The 24,535-nt window shown below is 51.5% G+C and overlaps 1 protein-coding gene across 1 annotated transcript in view; it reads right to left on the minus strand.

Moving 5' to 3' along the window:
* EXOC6B (exocyst complex component 6B) overlaps positions 1-24,535 on the minus strand; it is a 145,502-nt gene that overhangs the window by 116,927 nt on the left and 4,040 nt on the right. Inside the window, exons 2-6 of the mRNA XM_070949200.1 lie at positions 7,845-8,010; positions 7,355-7,402; positions 5,803-5,893; positions 5,661-5,706; positions 4,312-4,516 (exon numbers count right to left, since the gene is read on the minus strand). Coding sequence (XP_070805301.1) covers positions 4,312-4,516; positions 5,661-5,706; positions 5,803-5,893; positions 7,355-7,402; positions 7,845-7,976 — 522 coding nt within the window. The 5' untranslated portion in view covers positions 7,977-8,010. The remainder of the gene's footprint in view (positions 1-4,311; positions 4,517-5,660; positions 5,707-5,802; positions 5,894-7,354; positions 7,403-7,844; positions 8,011-24,535) is intronic.

Genomic DNA, 24,535 nt, shown 5'->3' on the forward strand with positions numbered 1-24,535 from the left:
AACACGACCCAAAGCAAAACTACACATTCAAGTGCATCGTGGCAGAAACATAACAGGATAACAGAATTGGAAGGGGCCTCGGAGGTCTTCTAGTCCAACCCCCTGCTCAATCCCATTCCGGACTAACGGCTGCCCAGTCTCTTCTGGGACGCCTGTTAAAAGCCTTAAAAGCCTAAAAGCTCCAGTCCGAGCCCAACGGCAAAGCCCAGGCCACCCTGTTTGGCTGAGCAAACCCATCAATGCGTCTCAGACCCTTTGGGGGTCCGTCACTGCTATTTTTTAAATATTTTTTAATTCCTAAATTAGATTCCAGTTTCCTTTCTCCCAACAAATAAGGCAGAAATAACGACCTGTTGAGAAGTGTTTTGTGGGCTCACATACTGGGTCCCAGAGGAAAATAGTCGCCGGACTGTGAGATGGGCAGCCGATACATGAAAGGAATAAATGTTATTTCAACAAGACGTGAAGAACGGAGTCCAAGTAGGGCGTGAAATGGCCTGTTCCCCCCCTCCCCCCTCCTCCTTCTGTGCAGCCGGCAGAGAGTCAGCAAAGGCCGCCTAACCCTCCGTCGGCCCTCGACTGGTGCCAACAGCCGCCGGAACGGGGTAGCCCCATGGCAAGGAGGGCAGCCATGGAGCATTTCTGCAGGAAACGTTCCATCCAGAACAGGAGAAACTGCCTCTCCCCCCATCCTAGGCAAATTCTTCTGGAGGGCCTGCACAAGATCACTCTCCTTTTTTTCCCCCCCTGTCCAGATCAAGCAAGATTTCCATTTTTTTCCCTGACACAGATGAGGCTGCTAAAAAGGAAAGACCCTCGAAAACTCTTGGCCCAAAGCAGCTGGGGATAAACAGAGCGAGGGGGGAGCAGAGCCGTCATAGTAACTCCACAGGCCCGTGCAGCTGCATGCAGCCGACGGAGAGGCTGGTTCTGATTGACAGAGAGGTGGGGAAACGGGACCTCTGGCCTGGGCAGGGCAACTTGCAGGCGATGATTTGCAAAGACCAACCCAAAGTATCAGCGCAACAGAGTCAACCCCAGAGGAAGGCAGAGAGGCCTGGGGAGCTTTAGGGTGGCAAGAGATCTGGAGGGCCAGAGCCTCCCAGGCCGGCTGCAGTGGGCCTCGGGGGACGTTTAGAGGTGAAGAAGGGCTCAAAAGCCTGAGTTACAATATCTAAGGACGGAATTTGGACCCTCTTCCCAGGAGCGTCACCCATAGACCCAGAAAGGCTCCCCTAAGAAGCAGGAGGAATTTCCTGAGCAGGGAAGAGAGGAGGGGAGAGCGGAGAGAACCGTGGGCAGCTGAGCAGTGGGGGGGGGGGGGCGGCAAAGGGGAGCCTGGCATTTCTGTGGCCTCTTCCATTCTGGAAGGACAGGCAGATTTCTTTTTGCTGCTCCCAGCAAAGATCGATTTTTACTTTCCAGTTATTATCCTCCGCCGGAAGACTCTGTTTAAAGACCCTGAATGAACCACCATCAACATCAGAAAGGATGCTCGCCTCCTTGCTCTTCCCTTTCACACCCATCAAGAGCTGAAGAGCAAGGCCTGAAGCCAAACGAAGGAAAAAGGTCAGCTGGGCAGGGTTAATCAAGCCAAGGTCAATCCAGAGAGGAGAAAGCCCCATCGGCAGCCCAAGGGGGCTTCCCAGGTAGCTTCAGGGGATGGGTGGAAGAGACGGTGTCGCCCTGGGAGAAGGGCCTGCGTGTGTGCAGCCTTCTCTTGGGAAGGAAAGGATTAGAGGGCCCTGCTTTTTATTACCTGCCTGCTGGGAGGGGGGGGGGGGCAAGTCAGGAATCCCCCACCTCTGACCTAGCCGCAAAGAGCAGCATAATGAACAGAGTCCGTGGCCCAAGGCAAAAGCCCCGCCCTCCATTGATAAAAAGGAAAGAGAGGGGGCACCTGAGAAAAGAATGGCGGGGGGGGCAAAAGCAGAGGAAATAAGACTCGCTTATAGCAGCCAAGCCCAGAGTTGTTGGGGAAAGGGAGGGAGGGAGGGAGGGATGTCTTGGCCCATGCTGCACTGCTCCAAGAGCCAGCCAAAGAACGGCAGTGGGGCCCTCCCCTCGCTTGGGCTGCTCCAGGCCAGGGAGAGAGAAAGCCTCCTGAGGGCAATGGGTGCTTAGAGGCTTGTTCAGCCAATTCCTCAGTGGCCCAAATGGCTAATGGGAGACCCCAGAAGGCAAAGAGGGACGGGATGGGCGAACAGCCTGAGCTGGGCCAGGGCTGCTGCCTTTGCCGTGAAGAGAGACGCTCCCCGCCAGCCGGGCACCAGCAGGCAAGCGAAAGCCGTCAGCGCTTCCCAGGAGGAGAGGACTGCAACCTCTCCAGAAATAGGCTCTCTGCCTTTGCCAACAGCCCAGCATTTCTGTAAACAATCCCGGCTTCTTAACTGCTCACATCAGGTAGATCTGGATGGTTTCAATGAAGCCGAGTTTCAACCCGAGGCCTCCAAGTGCCCCCCCCTCCTTTATTGGTTTAGAGGGAGCTTAAGGACCACCAGGGCTGCCGTTGACAAGGAGGGCCGGTCGGGTCCCTTCATCTGATGACAACCAGGGGGACGGACCGGAGGACGCCCCGCCCGGCCTCTGGGCAGGAGGTGGCTGCCACTTCTCCCTCCGTGCACTGCAGCCTGGTGTAACTGCCCCCTTTGACTGCCAGGGACCTTCCCGGGACACCCTCCCTGCGACTGAATGCAGCCCACGTATACGGTGGGAGGGAAGCTCTTTCCAAGAAACACACACACACACACACGCGTCCACACGCCCCACAGACCCAGAGCCTCAAAGTGGGGGGGGGCAGCTCCATCTTCTCCTGTGGATTCCACTGGGCGCCTTCCCCAGCTCTGCAGGCTTAAAGGGGGCTGCCTCCCCACAACCCCCAGTCCCCCAATATTCTCCCCTTCCCCTCCTCCTGACCCACATTCATATGGGGTCCCCAACCGGCCAGGGGGTGGGGGAGGGAGGAAATGGTTCCGTGTCAGCAGCAAGCGCTCACGCGTGCAGCTCCATTTACATGACCAGCGGGCACTCATGCACACACATGAAGCTCCACTGGTGCGGGCAACGCCCCCTTGCCCACCGCTTGTATGGAGCGCTTCTGAAGGGTTGGGGAGCCCTGTTCCGGCCACTGTGGCTGGAGCTGCCCAGAGAGGGCCGTGCAGGAGAAGCCTCGTCCTTTCCTAAAGAGGGAAGCCGTTCAAAGCAGCCGACTCCCCTCAGTTTAAACTCCCTGCAGATTAAGACCACCATCCTTCCCCCCCCCCCTTTTAACAGACCACGCTTGGCCTTTCTCAGCCTCCTCTGCCAGCTGGCAAGCCGGGTGTGGAGAGGAGCAACCTTCCTGCCCTGAGCCCAGAGCGTCTCCCATTCAATCCAATCCTTCTTTCCTCTCCCCGGGCAAAGCAAACGAGGGAAGCATCGCAGGAGAGCAAAATGTCACACCAACAACTTTTCCAGAGCAGCGCAGGCCGACGTCTCTTGGCTGTCATCTAAATTCCACTCTGCTCACAGCAACTTAAGCTGGTTATCTTCTAAAGGCAGAAGCCCAAGTCACCCGAGATGCTAAACCTGGTTATGCAAGTAACCCATTTCCAGAGAACACAGAAGAGAAGGCAGAAGACCCAAAGCAGAGCAAGGAGATGAAAGAAGCCTAAATGAACAGCAAGATGAGGACGGCACGGAGGGCTACGGTGAGGAGTGTCCCCAGTCTTCTTTTTTCTTATCTCATTCCTTGCCTTACTGCTTCTGGCACGTTTTCTGTACGTTACGTAACTGTTTTTACTGCGAACGAGACTCGAGTGATGAGTACGTATACATAAGGAAAAACGACTAAAGCAATATACTAAGCCGCTGCCATCACCAGCAGCAGCAAAGAAAAGGTTTCGCCTGGCAGTCCCTTCGGGAGAGGAGTCAGAAATGAAAGCTGCTCCACTTTTAGTTCATGCTGTTTTTATCGCTTATGATTGCAAGCTGCCCAGAGTTACCTTGAGGTAAGATGGGCAGCCTATAAGTTTTCATAAATAAGATAAACAAATCATGTTCCGAAGCCAGGAGACAGAAACCAGACCTGCGTTCCCCAGCGTTCAAGGCTATGAGGGTGTCCTCCCAGCCCCAGAGGGAGATCCCTGAGGCCATCCGCTCCAGCCTTCTGCGTCCCACCGTGGCTGGCCAGGGGCCTCTGAGCAAGGCCCAAGACACGGGCAGGCAGGCCAGGTCCTCAGCGGCTGACACTTCAGGCCGGCTGCCTGAGCACTGGGAAAGGCCTGGGACCACGCAAGGGCAGGGTGACTCTCTGCCCACCTGGCTGCTCACCTGCTTCATGGCCGTCTCCCCAATCTTGTCCGAGTGTTTGCGGATGCTCTCCAGGAAGTCTTTCAGGTCAGACATGGAGACGTCCTTGATTTCCTCACGCAATTTTGGGATGTTCTCCACCATGATCTTGCAGAAGTGGTAATGGCTGACTTGGGGCAGGCACATCCGCTCCAGGTGCTCCAAGGTCTTCAGGGCGGGATAATGCCTGGAAGGAAGGAAGGAAGGAAGAGCCTTGCTCAGAAGCAGGTCAGGTGACTCGCTTCACCCTCAGGGCTCCCAGGCTCTTTGGGACCCCAGGAATCCCCTGAAGTTTTTCTCTTCTCTTTAAATCACTCTGCGAGGGGGGAGTGGATTTTATCAGCCCTCACGGTCTCACCACTGGTAAGACGATGACAAACCAGGTACTACAGGTAGTCCTTGACTTATGACCACAATTAAGCAAAACATTCCTGTTGTTAAGTGAGCTTTCTTGCCACAGTTGTTAAGTCAACCACCGTGGTTGTTAAGTTAGTAACAGAGTTGTAAAATGAATCTGGCTTCCCCACAGACTTTGCCACTCAGAAGGTCTCAAAGGGGATCACGTGACCTTCACTGCAACCGTCATAAATAGGAACCTCCTGCCAAGCATCTGAATTCCAATCATGTGACCACGGGGATGCTGCAACGGTCATAAGTGTGAAAAATGGTTGTAAGTCACTTTTTTCAGTGCCAGTGTAACTTCAAATGGTCACCAACGAACTGTTGTAAGTCAAGGACTCCCTGTAAAAAGGAGTCTGTCGTGTCCCCCCCCTCCTCCTCTTGCGTATTAAGGGGCGGCTGCTCCTCAGACTCAAAGGATCAGGAGGCAGGAAGGAAGGAGGAAAGAGGACAGGGAAATAGAGAAAGGGCTGCATTTTTCCAACGGATCACAAAAGGTAAAAATGGGTGCAAAAACATAGATCAATAAAAGCTGCAATCTGGACAGAATCTCCAAAAGGAGAACAAGCGAAAAGGGCAGGCCAGTCAGTGGAGGGAGGGAGAGGCAGAGCAGAGCCACGAAACGAACACCAGGGAGCCCCAAATGCCGTGGACGGAGGCTTCTATGCCGCTTCACAGGGCTCAACAGCCCTTTCTAAGGCCTTTCGCAGAGTCAGCCTCTTTCCACCCCCACCCCCAACCCTCTGGCTCCTCATTTCACCCACCTCGGAAGGAGTCAACCTGGAGCCGGTCAGGATCGAACTCCTGGCAGTGGGCCCTGCAATGCTGCATTCTAGCCACTGTGCCACCATGGCTCCACGGTTAACCTAGCCCAGCCGCCAGAACCTTCCTTGGACCCCGGCCAAATCACAGGGCCGCCCAGGAACGCCTACCTTTTGGACTTCATCTGCTCCCTTAACTTGCTCTCCATCTCCAGAACTAGCAGAAGGAACGGAAACACACAGAGAGGTCAGGAAGACACGGGCGGCCCCAGGCGCCCCCAGGCGCCCCCGTCCTCCTCTGCAGGGCTCTCACCGGGAAGGCACTGGCTGAGTTTATCCACCGTGGCAGAGATGTTCCACTGCTGCAGCCGGCATTGCCTCAGCTCCTCCATGGCGCCCACCAGCTGCAAGAGAGACGAGAGGGGCTTTATCGTCGCTGGCAGCCTCGGGGCCAACCTTGGTTGGCTTGGACATGGTCACTGCGGACCCCCTACCCCCACCCCCACCTTCCCTGAGTCTTCCTGCTGCCCGGGCAGACCAGGGCTGACACCGGGATTGCCAACCCTATGACTTGGAATCCTGACCTTCGGCTCCCTTTCCCCAGGTCTGCGGAGGGGCTGGCTGAGAGCCCAAAGCGAGCGCAGGGACCAACTGCGGGCAGTGTCCAGGCAGGCCGAAGGGGCAAGGAACCGGATGGGCCAGGACTCAGCTGCTAAGACCCAGGCCCTTGCTAAGGACAGACTGGACAGGCGGATTCACACACCCCTCGCCTGATCCATACACTCCCTCGAGCATTTCAGGCCCCTTCCAGCCCTCGGACTCTACACTCCACCTCCAACATTCTCCTCTTTACACAGCTCTGCCAACACGGGTGCAGCTTTGTGAAGGACAAGAGGCTCAAATGCTGCCGAGGACACTGAAAACCTTCCTCCACGGCAGCTTCCTTTCAGGCCTGAGGGAAGGAGGGCCCGAGGGCCGAGCTGGGTTGGAGGCCAAAGAGAGGCACCCCGGAGCCCTCTGAGGGGGAGCAGAAAAGCCTCCAAGGAGGTTAGAAACAGAGGGATGGGGATAGACCCATGCCCAAAATTGCTGTTGTTGCACAGCCCCCACGGTGATGTGGTCAAAATTCAGGCCCACCCACACTCAGGACGGCAGGGATCCTTCAACTCCCCTCTCCCCCCAGCCTCTCCTATGTGGCGCTCCACCCAGGGGCCCTCAGCAGTGGCAGGACTGGGGCCGGGGGGCCCAGGGCCCTTGGCAGTAGCACAGGCCTTCAAGCAGCCCTGATGCCACTCCTGCCACTGAGAAGTACCGCCTCAAGCCCCCACTAGTGACCCGGTTGCCCCGGGTGCCCCTGATGTTTTCCTCTGCTGCTGCCGAGGCACCCCCTGGTCCTGGTCCTTCCGCCTGTGAGGGGCTGCTGGCTGCACCTGGCCTTCTTCCCAACATCCTTTGCACCATTCTCCAAACCGAATGCCTTGTTCTCACAAAGCTTCAGAACCCCCCCCCCCCTGAGGTCTTTGTAAGCGTTGTGAGAAGGGAAGGCCGGCAGTCCTCCATGGAGCGTGCCTGTCCTCGTGAGACCGAAGGAAGATCTCAGGGGCTTCCCAAAGCATCGCAAGGACAGGACAGGACAGGCCATGTGGAGAAGGAATGGCACGAGCAGCCTCGGGAGCAGCTGCCTGGCAAACTGCAGGGCAGGCCTTCTGCAGGAGGAAAAGGGCGAATGGCAGCTGGGGTGGCCGGGCCACGGCTTCGTACTGTGACAGAAATGCTGGTCCCGGCTACTGTTGTAATAAGCTGACGACAGCCTGTAAATAAAATTGCCACAAAGGCTTCGAAGAGAGGAGCCGAGGCTTCCTTACTTGCTTGCTTTCCAGCTGCAGTTTCCGATTCGTATCTGTGACTTGATTCTGTAAAAAAAAGGCATGGTGTTTTTAAGAGTTATTTTTAGCCCATGAAGTGAGACACACACACACACACACACACACACACACACACACACACACACACACACACAGAGTTGCTGGGTGCACAAATTGGGTGGATGGATGATATAGATCCGAGGTGGGCAACGATGGCCTCTTTAGGACTTGTGGACTTTCAACTCCCAGAATTCCTGAGCCTCTTCAAGGGCTGCTTGGCCATCTTCTCAGCCCCACCAGCGCTAAAGTAGAGGGTGGCCCTCAGAAACCGTCCCCTTCCCCCCCTGGAGTCTCGGCTGCTGCATCCCATGCAGGGTTGCACCCCCGGTCCCTCCCTGGCCTTCCCCCAGGTGACTAATTCGGGCTCCTCTGGCCTCCAAGGTGCTCTGTGCCACTTGCACCCGCCTCCGGCTGACCCCCTATCCCTTACCTTGAGCTTCTGGGCCTCTGCCCGGACCTTCAGGAACTCCGTGATCGAGTCCACAAAGCCCTGGTAATGGAAGTTGCACATCTTCTCGATCTCCCGGTCGTGGTTCCGGATGCGAGCGTCCAGCTTCTCCATGAAGCGCCCATGTTCTGCCCCATCATAGACAGACCTGGATAAAGTGGGATGCGTTAGGCAGCTGAAACCCTGAATTCACCTGTTCTCTGAGTTCACGTAAGACACAGAATCATCAAGTAACCCTGGGAACTCCAAACTTGGCAGCTTTAAGACCTGTGGACTTCAACTCCCAGAATTCCCCAGCCAGCCATTCTCCTTCAGAGGCAACAGACCTGTCTGCAATTGGGGAGGGGGGGGAGGACATCCAAAGACTGTTGTGTTGAAGGTCTGCTACAAGGAGGCTCATGAACCTGAGGTCTCACTGTAATCCCAGTGAAGATTCAACTGCCGGCTGCTTGGTTTACTCAGCAAATGTGAGCGACTCAGTTTCCCCTTTATCCCTGAGCCAATAGCGGCGAGAAGTGGAACCAAGACCAAGGAGGAGGCCATAAATTGAGGTTAGTCTAGAGACATTTCTGCATGGCAGGTGGCACGGCAAGAGATTTTTAAAAAGGCCCGGCTGGCACTGGCAGCCTTAAACCCGGCCCCACCCGTGCCATCTGCCGGCCTGTCCCTTTTCCCTCTCTTCAGGAGCATCGCCCAAGATACAGGGGCCACAGTACAGGTAGCCCTTAATGTATCACCACAACTGAGCCCAAAATTGAGTTTCACCCCATTTTACGACCTTCCTTGCCACAATGGTGAAGTAAGTCACTGCAGTTGATAAGTTAGTAACCCGGTTGGGAAGTGAACCTGGCTTCCCCATTGCAAGCCACATTGGCTTTGCTTGTCATTAAGGTCATCAAAAGGGGATCACGTGACCCCAGGACATACAGACGAGCCGGTTGCCAAGCGTCTTGGGGAGGCTGCAACGGTCACGACTGTGAAAAACAGTCCTAAGTCACTTTTTTCAGTGCCCTGGTAACTTAGAATGGTCGCTGAATGAACTGTCCTTAAGTCGAGGCCGACCTGCATTGTCTCCCTCCAAAGGAGCTGGGTCAGAGAGATTTTAAACCGGGTTCATTTCTGCCCCCAATAAACTTAAAAAGGCCCAATGCCAAATACAGGGCAAGGGCCAAAATGGTCTTGGCCCCCTCCAGCCGCCCAGTCGGCTACTAGGGCCGATTCCACAAGCGGCTTCCAACAAACTGGCCTTAATCAGAAGGCGGCTTATTCGATACACTGGAATAAAAGCTTGTTTGGCTACCCAAATTTTACGTTAAGAAAAATCACGGGGATGCATTGCATTCTGGGAGGCGAATCCCACTCCCCAGCTGGGTCCCAGTTAGAGAAAGCTGCACCTGGGCTATCTGGCAGGGAAGCGGGCGCAATTCAGAAAGGGCTGGGCTTTCGTCCCCAGGATGGTCCCGCAGGGCCCTGGGCCTCTCGTGCCCCCAGACCAAATTGGGAAACCAATGAAAGAGCCGGCCTGTGTTTTTACAGACCGTGTCTGGAAAGGCACCCCCATAACTCCTTCACCCCTCCCGTTCCTGTTCCTTTCTGCCAAAGACTTTCTGGATTATTTTAAAGCCAGTATTATGAAGTTCCTCCTCCTTAAGAGGGAACAAAACAGAATTATGCGAAATAAAACCATCTGCCATGAGCCACAAGCGTATCCAGCCGGGTGTTGCAGCCAAGCTGCCTTGTTGAGCATGGGAGGCCTATCCTGGTTTTAAAGAGCGGCCCCCTCACCCTTGCCCGGCCAGAGAGGGGCAGAAAATCGCAGGCTGCCCAGGGAAGGGCACGGAAAGGTTAGTGCCAGGGCTGCTGGGTGTGAAACGGGCTTCAGTCTTCAGGCAGGCACCCAGGGGGTTGCAAAGGCAAAATCCTCCTGGGAATCCATCCCCCGTTAGAGGGGTGCTTGGGGGCAGCCCCAGATTCCACCATCTGGAGGTGGGACGGAGGGATGGGAACGGAGTGGGGTCCATTTCAGGGGAAGACCCCAGCAGTTCCGAGGAAGGAACCCGCGATCCGGGCATGGCGATGACTTTCTGGGGCCCGGGAAGGCCTCCTGCTCTGGGTTTGATTAAGAAGCGGAACGAAAGCCCAGATGACACTTGAAGGGCTAAGGGCGCAAAGGCATTCTTTTCATCCTCGGACATTTTCTTTCCATTAAGTGTCAAGGCCATAAAGGCTTCCTTATTAGGGAAGTTAAAAATAAAGCAGCAGAAAGAATGAACTCCTGGTTCCCACACAAAGGCACATTTTTTGCAACGTGCTCTGGAAAAGGTCAGGAAAAGTCTGGATCCAGGTGGCTCCGAGCATAAACTCAGCGCCTCTCCTGCTGCTGCTGCTGCTGCTGAGGAGCCTCCGGAGCGCCTGCGCTGGACAGCCTGGTGAGGTGCAAGCCAAAGGGGCCCCCGAGATCAAAGGTGGGCCCCAAACTGCAATGGCCCCTCAGGTGGCCATGAAGTTCTCTTGCACCCTGGCAGTCCCTCTACTCTGGGTGCTCTCCGAGCTTGGTAGCTTCCTTGCAGACGTTTCATGACCCAACTAGGTAACATCATCAGTGCTAGAAGTGGGGGGGGGATTGCTTTCTGTTTATATACTTCTAGCGCTGATGATGTTACCTAGTTGGGTCATGAAATGTCTGCAAGGAAGGTACCAAGCTCGGAAAGCACCCTCGTTTCATCCCTGAGTAGCAAATATTCTCCTTTATTGGAAGGACTGGATCCGCCCTCCTTGCAGCTGGAGTCAAGGCAACTGTCCACCTGTTCCCCAAACGGTTCCCGAGTCCTGCAGACTACCGGCCGGGTTCTGACCCTGCTGTCCATTGCTGGAAAAGAAGGAGTGAAACACAGACCTTCCATCTGCCCAGAACAGCCCAGGACGGTCCAAAACACCAGATTTAGGAAATGGGAGCTTCAGTGCCTCCGTTTCGGAGGGAGTTCTGCTTAACCCTGGCTAACTGCTGACCTCGGGGCAGGCCCCGCGTCGTACTCTTTTGCCAGTGGAAAGAGAAACCAATCTCAGAACTTGCAGTGATGCTTAAAAATTTGTGAGCCCTTCTGAACGTTCGATATTTCTGCACAAATATGACCTAAAATGTGATTTGTTCTCCACAGAAGTGTTAAAAACGAGATAGTCCGTTGAACAAAGGAGTCAAAAAAATTATGCCCTGATTTTCTGAGGAAAATGACAAGAGCCAGCCAGCATCCAACATCCCACTGAAAAAGGAAGCCAAGGGCTTAAGAGCTCCCCAAGAATCACAACCAAGAGCACCTCCCAAACTTTGATGGCCAGAGTAGGGTTTTCACAAAATGCTGCTAGATGTTCCTCAGCGGTCCCCAAGAAGACCAGCCTTTCTCAAGGCCATCCCCTTGCTTTAATCATCGTCCTTGAGGGGGGTCTCTCCTTCCCCCCTCTCTCTCTCTCACACACACACAAACACACACACACCCCTGACAGCAGGGAATCCGGGGGCATCGAAAGGAAGAGCCAGAATTCCCCTGAAGCAACAGGGAAGCTCTTTGCAGGGACAAAGGACTTTGCTTATCTAGAACCCAGGAAGAAAAATTAGGGGTCTGGGGAAGAGGGGAGAGGTGGCCATGCTACAGCTCTGGCCAGCCCCAAAGGCTGCCACGGGGGACCCAGAGGGAAGGCCAGGCCCAAGCGGCTCCCCCCCCACTCCCCGCTGGGACAAGGATGGAGAGAGACAAGGATGGCCACCAGCAACACATTCGGAGCGCAGGGTGGGAACAATTCTCTGGGAAGAACAGAAGTGATGCGTCAGCAAGCAATTCCTCCGGTCGCAGCAGCCTTTCAAGCTGGAAGGACAGTTGATTGGCACCATGTGTCGTGGCGGCAGATGGGGAGAAGCCGGGACAGACCCTGAGCGGGAGAGATAAAGGCAACTCCAGAGGAGGAGGAGGAGGAGGAGGAGGAGGAGGAGGAGGAGGAGGAGGAGGAGGAGGAGGAGGAGGAGGAGGAGGAGGAAGGGGGGCTGAACCATCCTTAGGATACCTTCTAGGCAGATTACCTTTGGCCCCCTCGGTGGGAGAGACCCCTCAACTAACTCCCCACAGATAGACTCCGGAAAGGGTGGGGCTGGACAGGGCTTGGATGGGGAAAGTGTGGGGCTTTAATGAGAGTCAGACACACTGCAGTCTCCTTCACTCTTTTCTGCTTTTCGTTCTTTTAAAATCCACTGTTTTCAATTTCAAAAAAATATAAAATGCAGAATAACAAAAAGGGAAAAATTTGGGGAGAGGCAATCAAAAATGGGGGGGGGAATTAAAAACTGACAAAAAAGGAGAGGACTGACACCCAACTGTCTTCAGTACAAGTACAATTACGGTATATAGTAACCTTTTACTCTTAAAGTTAAAACAAAAACATCATATACAACAGCGGTCACCACTGGTGGTCCACAAGAAAATGTCGGTGGTCCACAGAAAAATTATTTGCATTTTTTTATATTGCACTAAATCAGGGGTCCTGAAACGATGGCCCCTGGGCCGGCTATGTGCAATGAACATTTGTGTTGCTGCAGAGAATCTCCCCCTTTGGGGTCTTTTTGTGCGGGTTGCAGGGGGGCAGAAATTCCGACTTGGGGTCTGCTTCAGCTGCCAGGTGCGGGGCTTTGGGCAAAGGCTGGAGGGAAGAGCCGCTGGTGGGCCTTGTTCCAGTGGGACTGCCTCATGGCCTGGAACTGGCTGACCATCTCAGCCCAATGAGCCTCCAGGCGCCATTACCTGGCCTTGCACTCCTGCAGGTCTTCCCTCTGCTTGGAAAGCCTCTGCTCCTAGTCCTGAGTGAGGTGCTTCTACTGAGCCTCCTTCTCAGATCCCATTTGAACTGAGCCAGCTGTTTTGCCAACTCTTTCTCACGGTGGCTGCTTAGCTCCAACAACTGCTTCCTGTTGGGGCCCTAAGGAGCCCAGACGGGGAGGCAAGGAGTGACTGGGAGGGGAGGGGTGAGTAGGGGTCGGTGAGACGCCCCTCGATGTGAATGCCATCGAGTTGGCCATGCCCACCCAGTCACATGACCACTTAGCCACGCCCACCCAGCCAATCATTAGGCAAATCATATTAGTGGTCTGTGGGATTTAAAATTATGAATTTAGTGGTCCCTGAGGTCCAAAAGGTTGGGGACCCCTGATATAAAAAGTGTATGGATTAAGCAATGTAAATAACATAAAATTATAACAACAAATCTCTTAATCTAAGTTTAAACATAAGCATAAAAATACAGCATATCTAGCAATAAAAATAACAATACACAATATTTCCATAATAATAACACATCTAATCAGCAAATCCTAAAATCAAAACTTCATTTTAATCTTTCTCAAGCAAGAAGTCCAAAAGAGACTTCTATTTCTCCAAATAGAAATGCAACTAAATTGGCTTTTGTCTTTTGTCAAAGGAATCCATCCATCACGACCCCACGGACAGCGTTCCTCCAGGCCTTCCTGTCCTCTACCATCCTCTGGAGTCCATTTAAGCTCATGCTGACTGCTTCAGTGACTCCATCCAGCCACCTCGTTCTCTGCCGTCCCCTTCTTCTTTTGCCCTCCATCATTCCCAGCATGAGGCTCTTCTCCAGGGAGTCCTTCCTTCTCATTAGGTGGCCAAAGTGTTTCAGTTTCCTCTTCAGGATCGGGCCTTCTAAAGAGCAGCCAGGGTTGATCTCCTCTAGGACTGACCGGTTGGATCGCCTTGCAGTCCAAGGGACTCGCAGGAGTCTTCTCCAGCACCAGAGTTCAAAGGCCTCCATTCTTTGGCCTTCTCAGCCTTTCTTATGGCCCAACTTTCACAGCCATCCGTTTCAACAGGGAACACCATAGCCTTGACTATATGCACTTTTGTTGGCAGGGTGATGTCTCTGCTTTTTAGTATGCTGTCTAGATCTGCCATGGCTTTCCTCCCCAGGAGCAAGCGTCTTTTAATTTCTTGGCTGCAGTCCCCATCTGCAGTGATCTTGGAGCCCAGGAAAATAAAATCTGTCACTACCTCCATTTCTTCCCCATCTATTTGACAGGAATTGAGAGGGCCGGATGCCATGATCTTAGCTTTCTTAATGTTGAGTTTCAAGCCAACTTTTGCACTCTCCTTCTTCACCCCCATCAAGAGGCTCTTTAGTTCCTCTTCACTTTCTATCATTAGAGTGGTATCATCTGCATATCTGAGGTTGTTGATATTTCTCCCGGCAATCTTAATTCCAGCTTTTTATTCATCTAGCTCCGCCTTTCTCATGATGTGCTCTGCATATAAGTTAAATAGGCAGGGCGACAGTATAAAGCCTTGCCGGACTCCTTTCCCAATTTTGAACCAATCAGTGGTTTCGTGTCCAGTTCTCACTGTTGCTTCTTGAGCCACATACAGGTTTCTCAAGAGACAAATAGGATGGTCTGGGACTCCCATCTCTTTAAGAACTTGCCAATTTGTTGTGATCCACACAATCAAAGGTTTTAGCATAGTCAATGAAGCAAAAGTAGATTTTTTTCTGGAACTCCCTAGCTTTCTCCATGATCCAGCGTATGTTGGCAATTTGATCTCTAGTTCCTCTGTCTCTTCGAAATCCTGCCTGTACTTCTAGTAGTTCTTGATCCACATACTGCTGGAGCCTAGCTTGTAGGATTTTAAGCATAACCTTACTAGCCTGTGAAATGAGTGCAATGGTGCAATAGTTTGAACTTTCTTTGGCATTGTCTTTCTTTGGCATTGGAATGTAAACTGACCTTTTCCAATCCTGTGGCCTCTGTTGAGTTTTCCAAACTTGCTGACAAATTGAGTGTAGCACTTTTACTGCATCGTGTTTTAAGATTTTGAATAGCTCAGCTGGAATACACTAGCTTTGTTGTTGCTCAGATTTCCTAAGACTCATTTGACTTCACATTCTAGAATGTCTGGCTCGAGGTCAGTGACCACCTCATCGTGGTTATCAGGGATGTTAAGCTCATTCTTGTACAGTTCTTCTATGTAATTTTGCCACTTCTTCTTAATCTCTTCTGCCTCTGTTAGGTCCCTGTCATTTTGGCCCTTTATCATGCCCATCTTTGCATGAAACGTTCCCTTCATATCTCCAATTTTGTTGAAGACATTCCTGATCCTTCCTATTCTATTGTTTTCTTCTCTTTCTTTGCACTGTTCATTTAAGAAGGCATTCTTATCTCTTCTAGCTATTCTCTGGAATTCTGCATTAAACTGGGTGTATCTTTCTCTTTCTCCCTTGCCTTTCGCTTCCCTTCTCTCCACAGCTATTTGCAAAGCTTCCTCAGACAGCCATTGTGCTTTCTTGCATTTCTTTTTCTTTGGGATGGTTTTAATTTCTACCTCTTGTACAATGTTGTGAACCTCCGTCCATAGTTCTTCAGCCACTCTGTCTATCAAATCTAATTCCTTAAATCTATTTGTCATCTCTACTGTATATTCATCAGGGATATGATTTGGTTCATACCTGAGTGGCCTAGTGCATTTCCCCACTTTCTTCAATTTAACCCTAAATTTTGCAACGAGAAGCTCATGATCTGAGCCACAGTCAGCTCCTGGTCTTGTTTTTACTGACTGTATAGAGCAGTGGTGGCGAACCTTTTACTCACCGAGTGCTGAACAGGTCCTTGCTTTGCGTGCTTTGCAAATGCACGGCTCCTCCTCCATGCGCTACGCACGCAACCACACCATCTGCACATGCACACAGCTTTTGCATGTGCACCCCACCATGCATTGTGCGTGCAATCGCACCATCTGCAAATGTGCATGGATTTCATGCACACAATGCATGCACGCAAGCACTCTCTTGCGCATGCACAAATGCGCACGCATGCACAGGAGAGCTCCGAAGATCACTGGGTTCCCTGAATTGTGCACATGCACACCGGAGGCCCGAACACCAGCTGGGAGCATGCGCAGCTGCAGTGGGGCGACAGCTCGCATGCCTGGAAAACTGGCTCTGCACATCACTTCCGGCACATGTGCCATAGGTTCGCCATCGCACGGCTCTAGAGCTTCTCCATCTTTGGCTGCAGAGCACCGAGTCAGTCTGACTTCTGTGTTGACCGTCTGGTGAGGTCCATGTGTAGAGTCGTCTCTTGGGCTGTTGGAAAAGAGTGTTTGCTATGACCATCGTACTCTCTTGACAGAACTCTATCAGCCTGGGCCCTGCCTCATTTTGTACTCCAAGGCCAAACTTGCCTGTTATCCCGGTTATCTTTTGGCTTCCTTCTTTAGCATTCCAATCCCCCCCCCCCCCCCGATGATAAGGACATCATTTTCTGGTGTTAATTCTATCCGGTGCTGTAGGGCTTCACAGAACCGGTCAATTTCATCCTCTTCAGCACCGGTGGTTGGGGCAGAGACTTCGACTACTGTGGTACTGAATGGTTTGCCTTGGATTCGAACTGAGATCATTCTGTCATTTTGGGGATTGTATCCCAGTATTGCTTTTCCTACTCTTTTATTGACTAATAATATTATATACAATATTACAATATGTAGGTTTATTTAAGATCAATAGATCAGCATAAGTAACCAAGTTTGCGTAAGTATCATTTCTCTTCTAAAACAGGTTTCCTGGGGTGACGGCCAAAGAGAAATGATAGGAGACAAACTTGCTTTCTATCTCTTCCAAACTCTCACTAGGGCACATCTGTCAAAGGGGCTTTTTTCAATTCACATTATCCTGAAGGCTAAAATGCCATAGGTAGCCATGCCACCCAAATCTCAAAAAATGTCCCTCTAATTCCAAGAACCTCCGGTTTCCTAAAGTCACGCGTCCCAAACAACATTCCTCAAGTACAATTTTAGGCCAGGTAATTCTAGTCCATCTCTTTTTTTTCCACATCTTGCAACAATTCACTATATTTAATTTTTGATTTCTTACCTTGCCATACAAATCTAGAAATATCTTTCTGCCATTGTTTAAAAGAAAAATGAATTGTCAATACTGATATAGTTTGGAATAATTTTCTGCTTTCCCCTCAAAATGGAGCTCAGCTAGCCATTTTTGTCTTCCCCAAACCAAATTGTATTTATTTATTTATTTATTAAAATTATACGCTGCCAGTCTCAGAGCGGTAATTTTGTGGTAACATTAGATCTGCCATCAGTTGACCAACTGCACTTTATTAATGAGCAAGATGAACCTTCTCCTTGCAACCTCCAACTACATTCCAGCATTACAATTATTGTCCGTTTACTCCTAGGCTTCACGTTTTGTTTGTGACATGGCTATTACTGTAATGAATGGCATGTCTATTCCAGTTAGTCTGTGTTTGCTATATATGTCAATGTCTTTAGTGATGGAGTATCCGTGAGCCTGTAGCTCCTTACGCAAACCACCCTGAAGGTATGCGACTTCAGTTCCCATTGAAACGCAAAGAGGCCCTTCCTTCTCCTTCTCCTCTCTGGGCCAAGAGAAAAATGACTGCAATTCAGCCCTCAGGTGAGGGACCTGATCTCTGGCACCTGTCAGCAGGGGGGAGGTGCACCTCTGAGTCAGCGCAGACTCCTGGCAGCCGCTTGGACCAGTCTCTGCAGTTTTCCTGATAAGATTTCAGAAATGATTTGCCATTGCCTCAGAATAACAGAGCCTGAAGAGACCTTGGAGGTCTCCTAGTCCACCCCCCTGCTTAGGCAGGAAACCCTCTACCGTTTCAGACAAATGGAAGTTTCTTCAGGTTGCTTCTCTCTTTGATCAGTTTCCATCCGTTGCTTCCTGTCCTGCCTTCAGGGGCTTTGGAGGCTAGGTCGACCCCCTCTTCTTTGGGGCAGCCCTTCAAATATTGGAACACTTCTTTTTCATTAAATTGGCCATACCCAATTCCGGCAACCCTTCTTCATTATGTTTTAGCCTCCAGCCCCATCATCTTTCTTGCCTCCTTCCTGGGGTTGTGGGTGTGTGACCGGCCCAAGGTCATCCAGCTGGCTTTGTGCCCCGGGGGGAAAAAGCAAAGAGGCCGAAAAAGCTTCCTTGAGTCAAACTCGATCTCCGAAGCGTCCATGGACTTGGACATCACCCCCAGCCAGCAAGGCCGCCGGTCAGCAAAGCTCAATCAAGCCATCCCAGCAGAGGCAGAGTTCCCGCAGACATCCCATTGCTGATGTCACATTGCCCTCTGCTGTTCTGAACCGGCAACTACATCCCGGGAACTCTTCCAGGTGCCAAGATAGCAACTAGTGAAGTGTCGCTACGCTTCTGTTTTGGGGAGACTGAGCAAATGGGGGTTAGGAGCTTTTCAGCTCATGGCAAATTCAGGCAATCAAGGAACCAGCACAGCTGGCTGGGGAATTCTGGGAGTTGAAGTCCACAAGTCTTAAAGTTGCCATGGTCGTACCCCTCTGTTTAGTGCAACTCTCCCTCCATTTCTGCTTCCCCCCCCCCGCCCCGTCCTGCCTAGCCTGCTCAAAGCCCCTTCCATGAAACAATGCCAGGCCTTCCCAGTGGCAGCACCACTGAGCATCCCACAACCAAGATCCACACGGCCCCAACCTTGTTAGCCCATCACAAGGCTTTGAAAACCCCGGGCTAGTCCCTCAGGCGTTGGGGTTAGGAGGTTGGGTGAGCTCCACTGGTTTTTCATGAGTTGGACTGCGTTTATGGCTATCGTTAAATTGCGGTCTCAATAGTTATATTTTGATTTTCATCACCCACTGGAACACAAAATGGGAGTGATCAGAACCTTATACCACCTGGCTGAAAGTTTGCCTACCAGCAAAGATCAGGAAGAAAAAGAACTAAAACACATCACATGTGTGGCTATCCCAAGTGGGTCTTCACCAGATCCAGAAAAAGACCCACCCAGGAGCTCCTACATAACAGACAAAGAAGAGAACAACAAACGAAGCAACATTGTCATTCCATAAATTGCAGGAATATCTGAAACACTGAGGCAGATTTTCAACCAACACAGCATACGTGCACAATTTAAACCCAAGAATACACTAAGGCAGAAGTCTGTCCACCCCAAAGGATAAAACACCCAGACACAAACTGAGCAATGTGACAGATGCAATACAATGCAATGAGACATGTGCAGATCTGTACATTGGGGAAACAAAACAACCACTTCACAAACACATGGCACAAACACATAGGAGGATGAACCCATCAGGACAAGAATCAGCAGTCCATCTGCGTTTAAAAGACAAAGGTCACTCTTTTGAAGACAGCAAAGTCCACATTCTGGTCAGACAGGACCTCTGGTTTGAAAGAAGGGTTAAAGAGGCCATTTATGTTAAAATTGAACAGCCCTCTTTCAATAGTGTGGGAAGGATGTGGCACAACCTACCTCCTGTCTACAACACAGTCCTTTCAGCAATGCCAAGAAGGTTCCACACCCATTTGCACTCTGATTCAGGTGACTCTGAGGATATAGATGAACCCTCAAGTGGCCTCAACCACTCCGCCTTTGGAGTTCCAACGACCAGATGACTGCAAAGAATATAAATCCTTCCATTCCCCACTATTCAGTCAGAACTGAAGAAGCTTCTTTGATAGGAAACAAAACGTCTTTCACCAACCACCAGGTGGCAGCAAAGCCACATGTTCTTCAAACATCCAGAGCTCGACACTCTGGCAAATTCCTAGAGGGGCAAGCTCCTCCATCCCTTCAAATACAGGGAGTCCTCGACTTATGACCACCACTCAGCGCAACATTTCTGTTGCTAAGCAAGGCATTTGTTAAGTGAGTTTTGCCCCCTTTCTTGCCACCGTTAAGTGAATCGCTGCAGTTAAGTCAGTAACAGTGTTGTTGTTTTTTTTATTGAAAAAGTTTTACAAATACAAATTTTCCCATTTTCCCCCATCCTTTCCCTCCCTAACCCTCCCTAACCCTCCCCTCCTCCCATGACTTCCCCAAGGTGAAATCCAAATCCACATGTGTTGTTAAGTGAATCCGGCTTCCCCATAGACTTTGCTTGCCGGAAGGTCGCCAAAGGGGATCAGGTGACCCAGGGACACTGCAACCGTCCTAAGTACATGCCAGTGGCCAAGCATCCAAATTTTGATCACGTGACCACAACAATGGTCGTGTGTGTGAAAAACAGTCGTAAATCACTTTTTCCGGTGCCGTTGTAATTTGGAACGGTCACTAAACAAACGGGCTGCCTGTCCGCTTCCGGCCAGGCTGCATTTGGCCTCCAGTCCTGGGTCAGTTCCCTCCTCAGCTGGAGCGAGGCTTGGGAGACCCCCAGCGAAGGAGAGCCTAGCCGCCCCGCCTGCCCCGTTCTAAGCGGCTCTTTCTCAAGGGGAAATGGCTGGCCTGCACTTGGCTCCTTCTCTCTCTCTCTCTCTCTCTCTCTCTCGTCTTCCGGACAAACTCCGGACAATCTGGCCTTCTCTTCTGCAGGGCAGCCCTGAAGACAGCAAGCGACCTGAAGCCATGGCCTCCAACCATTTCCCATGAAAGTCTTCCCACCCTGCGCCTTACGATCTTGCTCGCTCCCACTTTCTTCCAGCTCATTCGTCATACCGGGTGCCCAGAAGAGCCTGCTGGTCTGACTGACCCCAAGCGGAGAGGAGCACAGAGGCCTCCCTTCAGCTCCACACTGGCTTCTCTTGCTGCCTCCTCACAGCTACGTGTCTGTCCGTCTGTCTGTGTGTGTGTGTGTGTGTGTGTGTGCGTGTGTGTTTGTCTGCAGCTGCATCTCCCGGTTGCTCCTCTTCGGCTTCTCCTTCAACAAGGCATCCAAGGCCCCCTTCCTGCTGCCCCCACCCAAATGCAGAACATGGAACTCATTCCCAAAGAATTTCTTCCTGCTGGTTTCTGCCCATTGTCCGAGTTTTATTTATTTTACCTGGTGTGCCAAAATCATTCCAAAGTATTCAATAAGAAACTATACATCTAAAAGATCACTAAATGGTACCAAAAAAAATTAATAATTTTAAAACTTAAATTAAAACAGAAGGTTTACCAGGGGTGAAATCCAGCAGGTTCTGACAGGTTCTGGAGAACCAGTAGCAGATATTTTGAGCAGTTCAGAGAACCGGCAAATGCCACCTCTGGCTGGTCCCAGAGTGGGGTGGGAAGGGAGATTTTGTAGCATCCTTCCCCTGCCACGCCCACCAAGCCATGCCCACAGAACCTGTAGTAAAAAAATTTGAATTTCACCACTGAGGTTTACCTATGTGGTTTTTAAAGAGTCAACAAGGACTTGATGGCACACATTAAAAATATTTAATATTTTTTAAAAATATTAAATATTTAAAAGCTAATAATAGCCAAAAAGGGAGGGGGGCAACAATGCGCTATTCCTTAGCACATTGTAAGCCGCCCTGAGTCTCCGGAGAAGGGTTAGGGTTAGGGTTAGGGTCCCAGGGTCACGTGATCCCCTTTTCCAACCTTCTGACAAGCCAAGTCCATGGGGAAGCCAGATTCACTTAAGGACCGTGTTACTACTTTAACAGCTGCAGTGATTCACTTAACAACTGTGGCAAGAAAGGTCGTAAAATGGGGCAAAACTCACTTAATGTCTCACTTAGCAAGAGAAATGTTGGGTTCAGTTGTGGTCATAAATCAAGGGCCACCTGTAACCCTTTGTATTTCTCCCTCCCTGTTTTCCTTCACCTGGATGCGTCTTCTCAGAACGGAGCCAATCTTTTGAGGAGTGGCCCTTTGGTCTCCCCCAATTTCAGGGCATTGGAGGGTTGGGGTTCCTTAGGGCATGAAAAGGCAGCCCTTGGAACGTGCTCGGAAGGGGGCTTGGTGGGCAACGAGGGGGCCTCCGCTGCCTCAGGCAGGGCCAGGGGCTCCGCTAAGACCAAGGTGCAAGGATGGACCTTTGAACCTCTGCGTTTAGAAGGGAAACCATCGCAGCTTCCCTTCTTCTTCTTGTGCAGGAAGAGGCCCGAGAGGGACACAGGATGCCTAAAAACAGGCGGTCCTAATCTTCCCCAAACAGCCAAGGAGGAACTCCTTCCCCACTGACTCAGCCGCTTCTTCTCCTGTTGCCTCCAGGAAAGCGAGCCTGGCGAGCAAAGGGAGCTGGAGCACTGGGCCCTGCCCAACATGATGCAGCTCCCTGGGGACGAGGGTGAGGTCCTGCACAGGGACAGGAAAGGACAGAGACCGGAGTATACTGACGGACCGTAGCAGTGGACTGCAGCTGCCCAAAAAGCCTAACGCAGTCCTGGCCTCCATCGAGAGAGCGCCAGCCTCAAGATAAGGGAAGTGATGGTACCGCTCTAAGCCACACTACTCAGGCCACGTCTAGGACACTGCGTCCCGTTCTGGTCACCCCAATTCAGAACTGCTGAGTCCCAAGAAAGAGTGCAGAGAAGAGCAAGAAAGGCGATCCTGGAAGCTAAACTCTGTGAAGAAGAGCGGAAGGAAGGAGGTCTGTTTGGCTTAAGGAAGAGAAGGCGGAGGGGGGACACCAGAACAGTCTTCCCGTCCTGGAAGGGGAGTGGGGGGGGGGGCGATTTATTCTCCCGAGGGCAGGACAAGAAGCAATGGGTGGAAGCTCCAACCTGGAAATAAGGAGGAATTTCCTGAGGTGGGAACCATCTCACCATCTGAAGAGCCTCCCGCCCGAAGTTGTGAGAAAAGCTGGAGCCGGCCAAGAAAAGATTGGACCACCATTTTTCTGGGATGGAATGAGGGGAGGGGGTTGAACTTGAAGGCCTCCTGACCTTATGGTCCTATGAAAATGATTAGTTACAATCACCTGTATGCTTCATTTTATTATTTTCTCACTTCTATTTTTCTCCCCTTGGTTACCCGGTCCAGGAGCAAATACTGATGGGAAAAATACGAGTGACAGCTGGAAAGAATGAACTCTGCTTACTCAGAAGAAGAGAAGGAAAAGATGCGTTGGCCGATTTCAAGTATCTCAACCATCACAAACTGTGGAACTATCACCCCAGCCGAGAGGTTTCTTTCTGGACTTCTGAAAGAAATTAGCTGCCCCATTTTCTCTTTGGTTTCCTACTGAAATAATTAACCTACTTCTAGTTTGTTCGTTCAGCTTCTTCACTTTTAACGTCCGTGTTGCTTTTGTTCTTAATTCTTCTTTCAAAACTTAACAGTTTTAGCCAACTGGGGCTCCGAGGCAGGTCAGGATTGGTGGAGACAGCTCTGGCTAGGAAGGCCACCTACAAAGGGCACCGGGGTCCGAGAGTTGGACGAGGTCCTTGGGCCCCCAGGGGCCACATGGTAAACGCAGGGATCCCAACCTGTAAAAATGAAGGCCTTGGAGCGATGCAATATTTTGCACAAGCAGCGCTGAAGCTTGGTGGCTGAACGCTATAAAAGGGGCTACGATAGAAATAAAGCAGCCAGGGGAATCAATGGAATTTGGGCAAATAGCTCCCCATGAAGCAGTGAGGAAGGGAAGAACGAGTGATGTCCCAAGGGCAGATTTCTACACTTTGCGTAACGTTCCTTATTTTACAAAATAGGGCTGGGCATACATGAAGGCAAGGACTGATATGGCTCAACAAATCAATGTATAAAGTGATCCAATTAACTGGATTAAGTTTCATATGGGCTCCGTGATACTGCCCAGAACTCCAATCATTGCTTGACTTATCTGGAAACAGACACAGAAACAGAACCTCCTTTTATAGCTGTGCATGTTTGACTCTTGTCAGTTTAAATCTGACATAGATAAAAATCCAAATAGGGGAAAGTAAATATCATAAACTCTATTGTATCAAGATTGATAAATTTGATTAAAGGCATTCCTACCTATCCTAACGATTTTAAAATACAGTTATAAGTCACAGGTCGGAAGGTACCTTGAAGATCACCTAGTCCAGTGATGGCGTTTTGCTATCGTGGGCCAAAAGCAGGGGGAGTGTGGGGGGGTTGCGCACGCTCGGGCCCTCACCCGTAATTCAATGTACCTCGCCCCCCACACGCACGCACATGTGACCCCCACACACACACATACTCCCCCTGCTTTTGGCACGCAATGGCACGGTGGCCCCCGTAGGCTCGTTTCTCTCCCACCCCAGGCTCCAGAGGTTTTCTTAAAGCCTGGGGATGGCGAAAAGGGCCTTCCCCACCCCCCACCCCCGGAGGCCAGAAACAGCCCATTACCTGACTTCTGGTGGGCCCGGAAGGCCCAAAAACCAGCTGGCCGGTGTGCGAATGCGTGCTGGAGCTGAGCTAGGGCAGCGCTCGTCTGCCCACAGACATGGCTCTGCATGCCACCTGTGGCACACCTGCCATAGGTTCGCCATCACGGACCTAGCCCAACCCCCTGCCCAGTGGCTCCCCAACAGAAGACCAGCCTGCCTCTGTTTAAGGAGCACCAGAGAAGCAGCTCTTGCCATTAGGAACGACACCCACCAAAAGCGACTTCCCTCTCACTGAAGCCCTTGACCTTCCGCCTGCCTCCGAGCCAGCCCTGCCTTGTCATCTCCCTGGCCGCCCTTCATCCTGCTAAAGGCACCCAACGCCTCCAACCCATCCTCGTAGCTTCTTCCTTCCAGCCTCCTCCTCATCTGGATTCCTCAGACACCGCCCAGTTTGTCCATCCCTTTCCTAAGATGCAGAGTGGATGCAAGGAGCAGCTGCACACACAGCCGCAGAGGGAGGGCCAGCCTTCCTTCCACCAACGACCCAGGTGGAGATTCCCACCCTTGGCAGCCCCTTTCCTTCAGCAGCCCAATGAACGACAGCGGGGGACTTCAAG

Source organism: Pituophis catenifer, unplaced genomic scaffold, assembly GCF_029215685.1.
Source record: "Pituophis catenifer annectens isolate HBS135680 unplaced genomic scaffold, rPitCat1.0.hap2 SCAF_8, whole genome shotgun sequence".
Lineage (NCBI taxonomy): Eukaryota > Metazoa > Chordata > Lepidosauria > Squamata > Colubridae > Pituophis > Pituophis catenifer.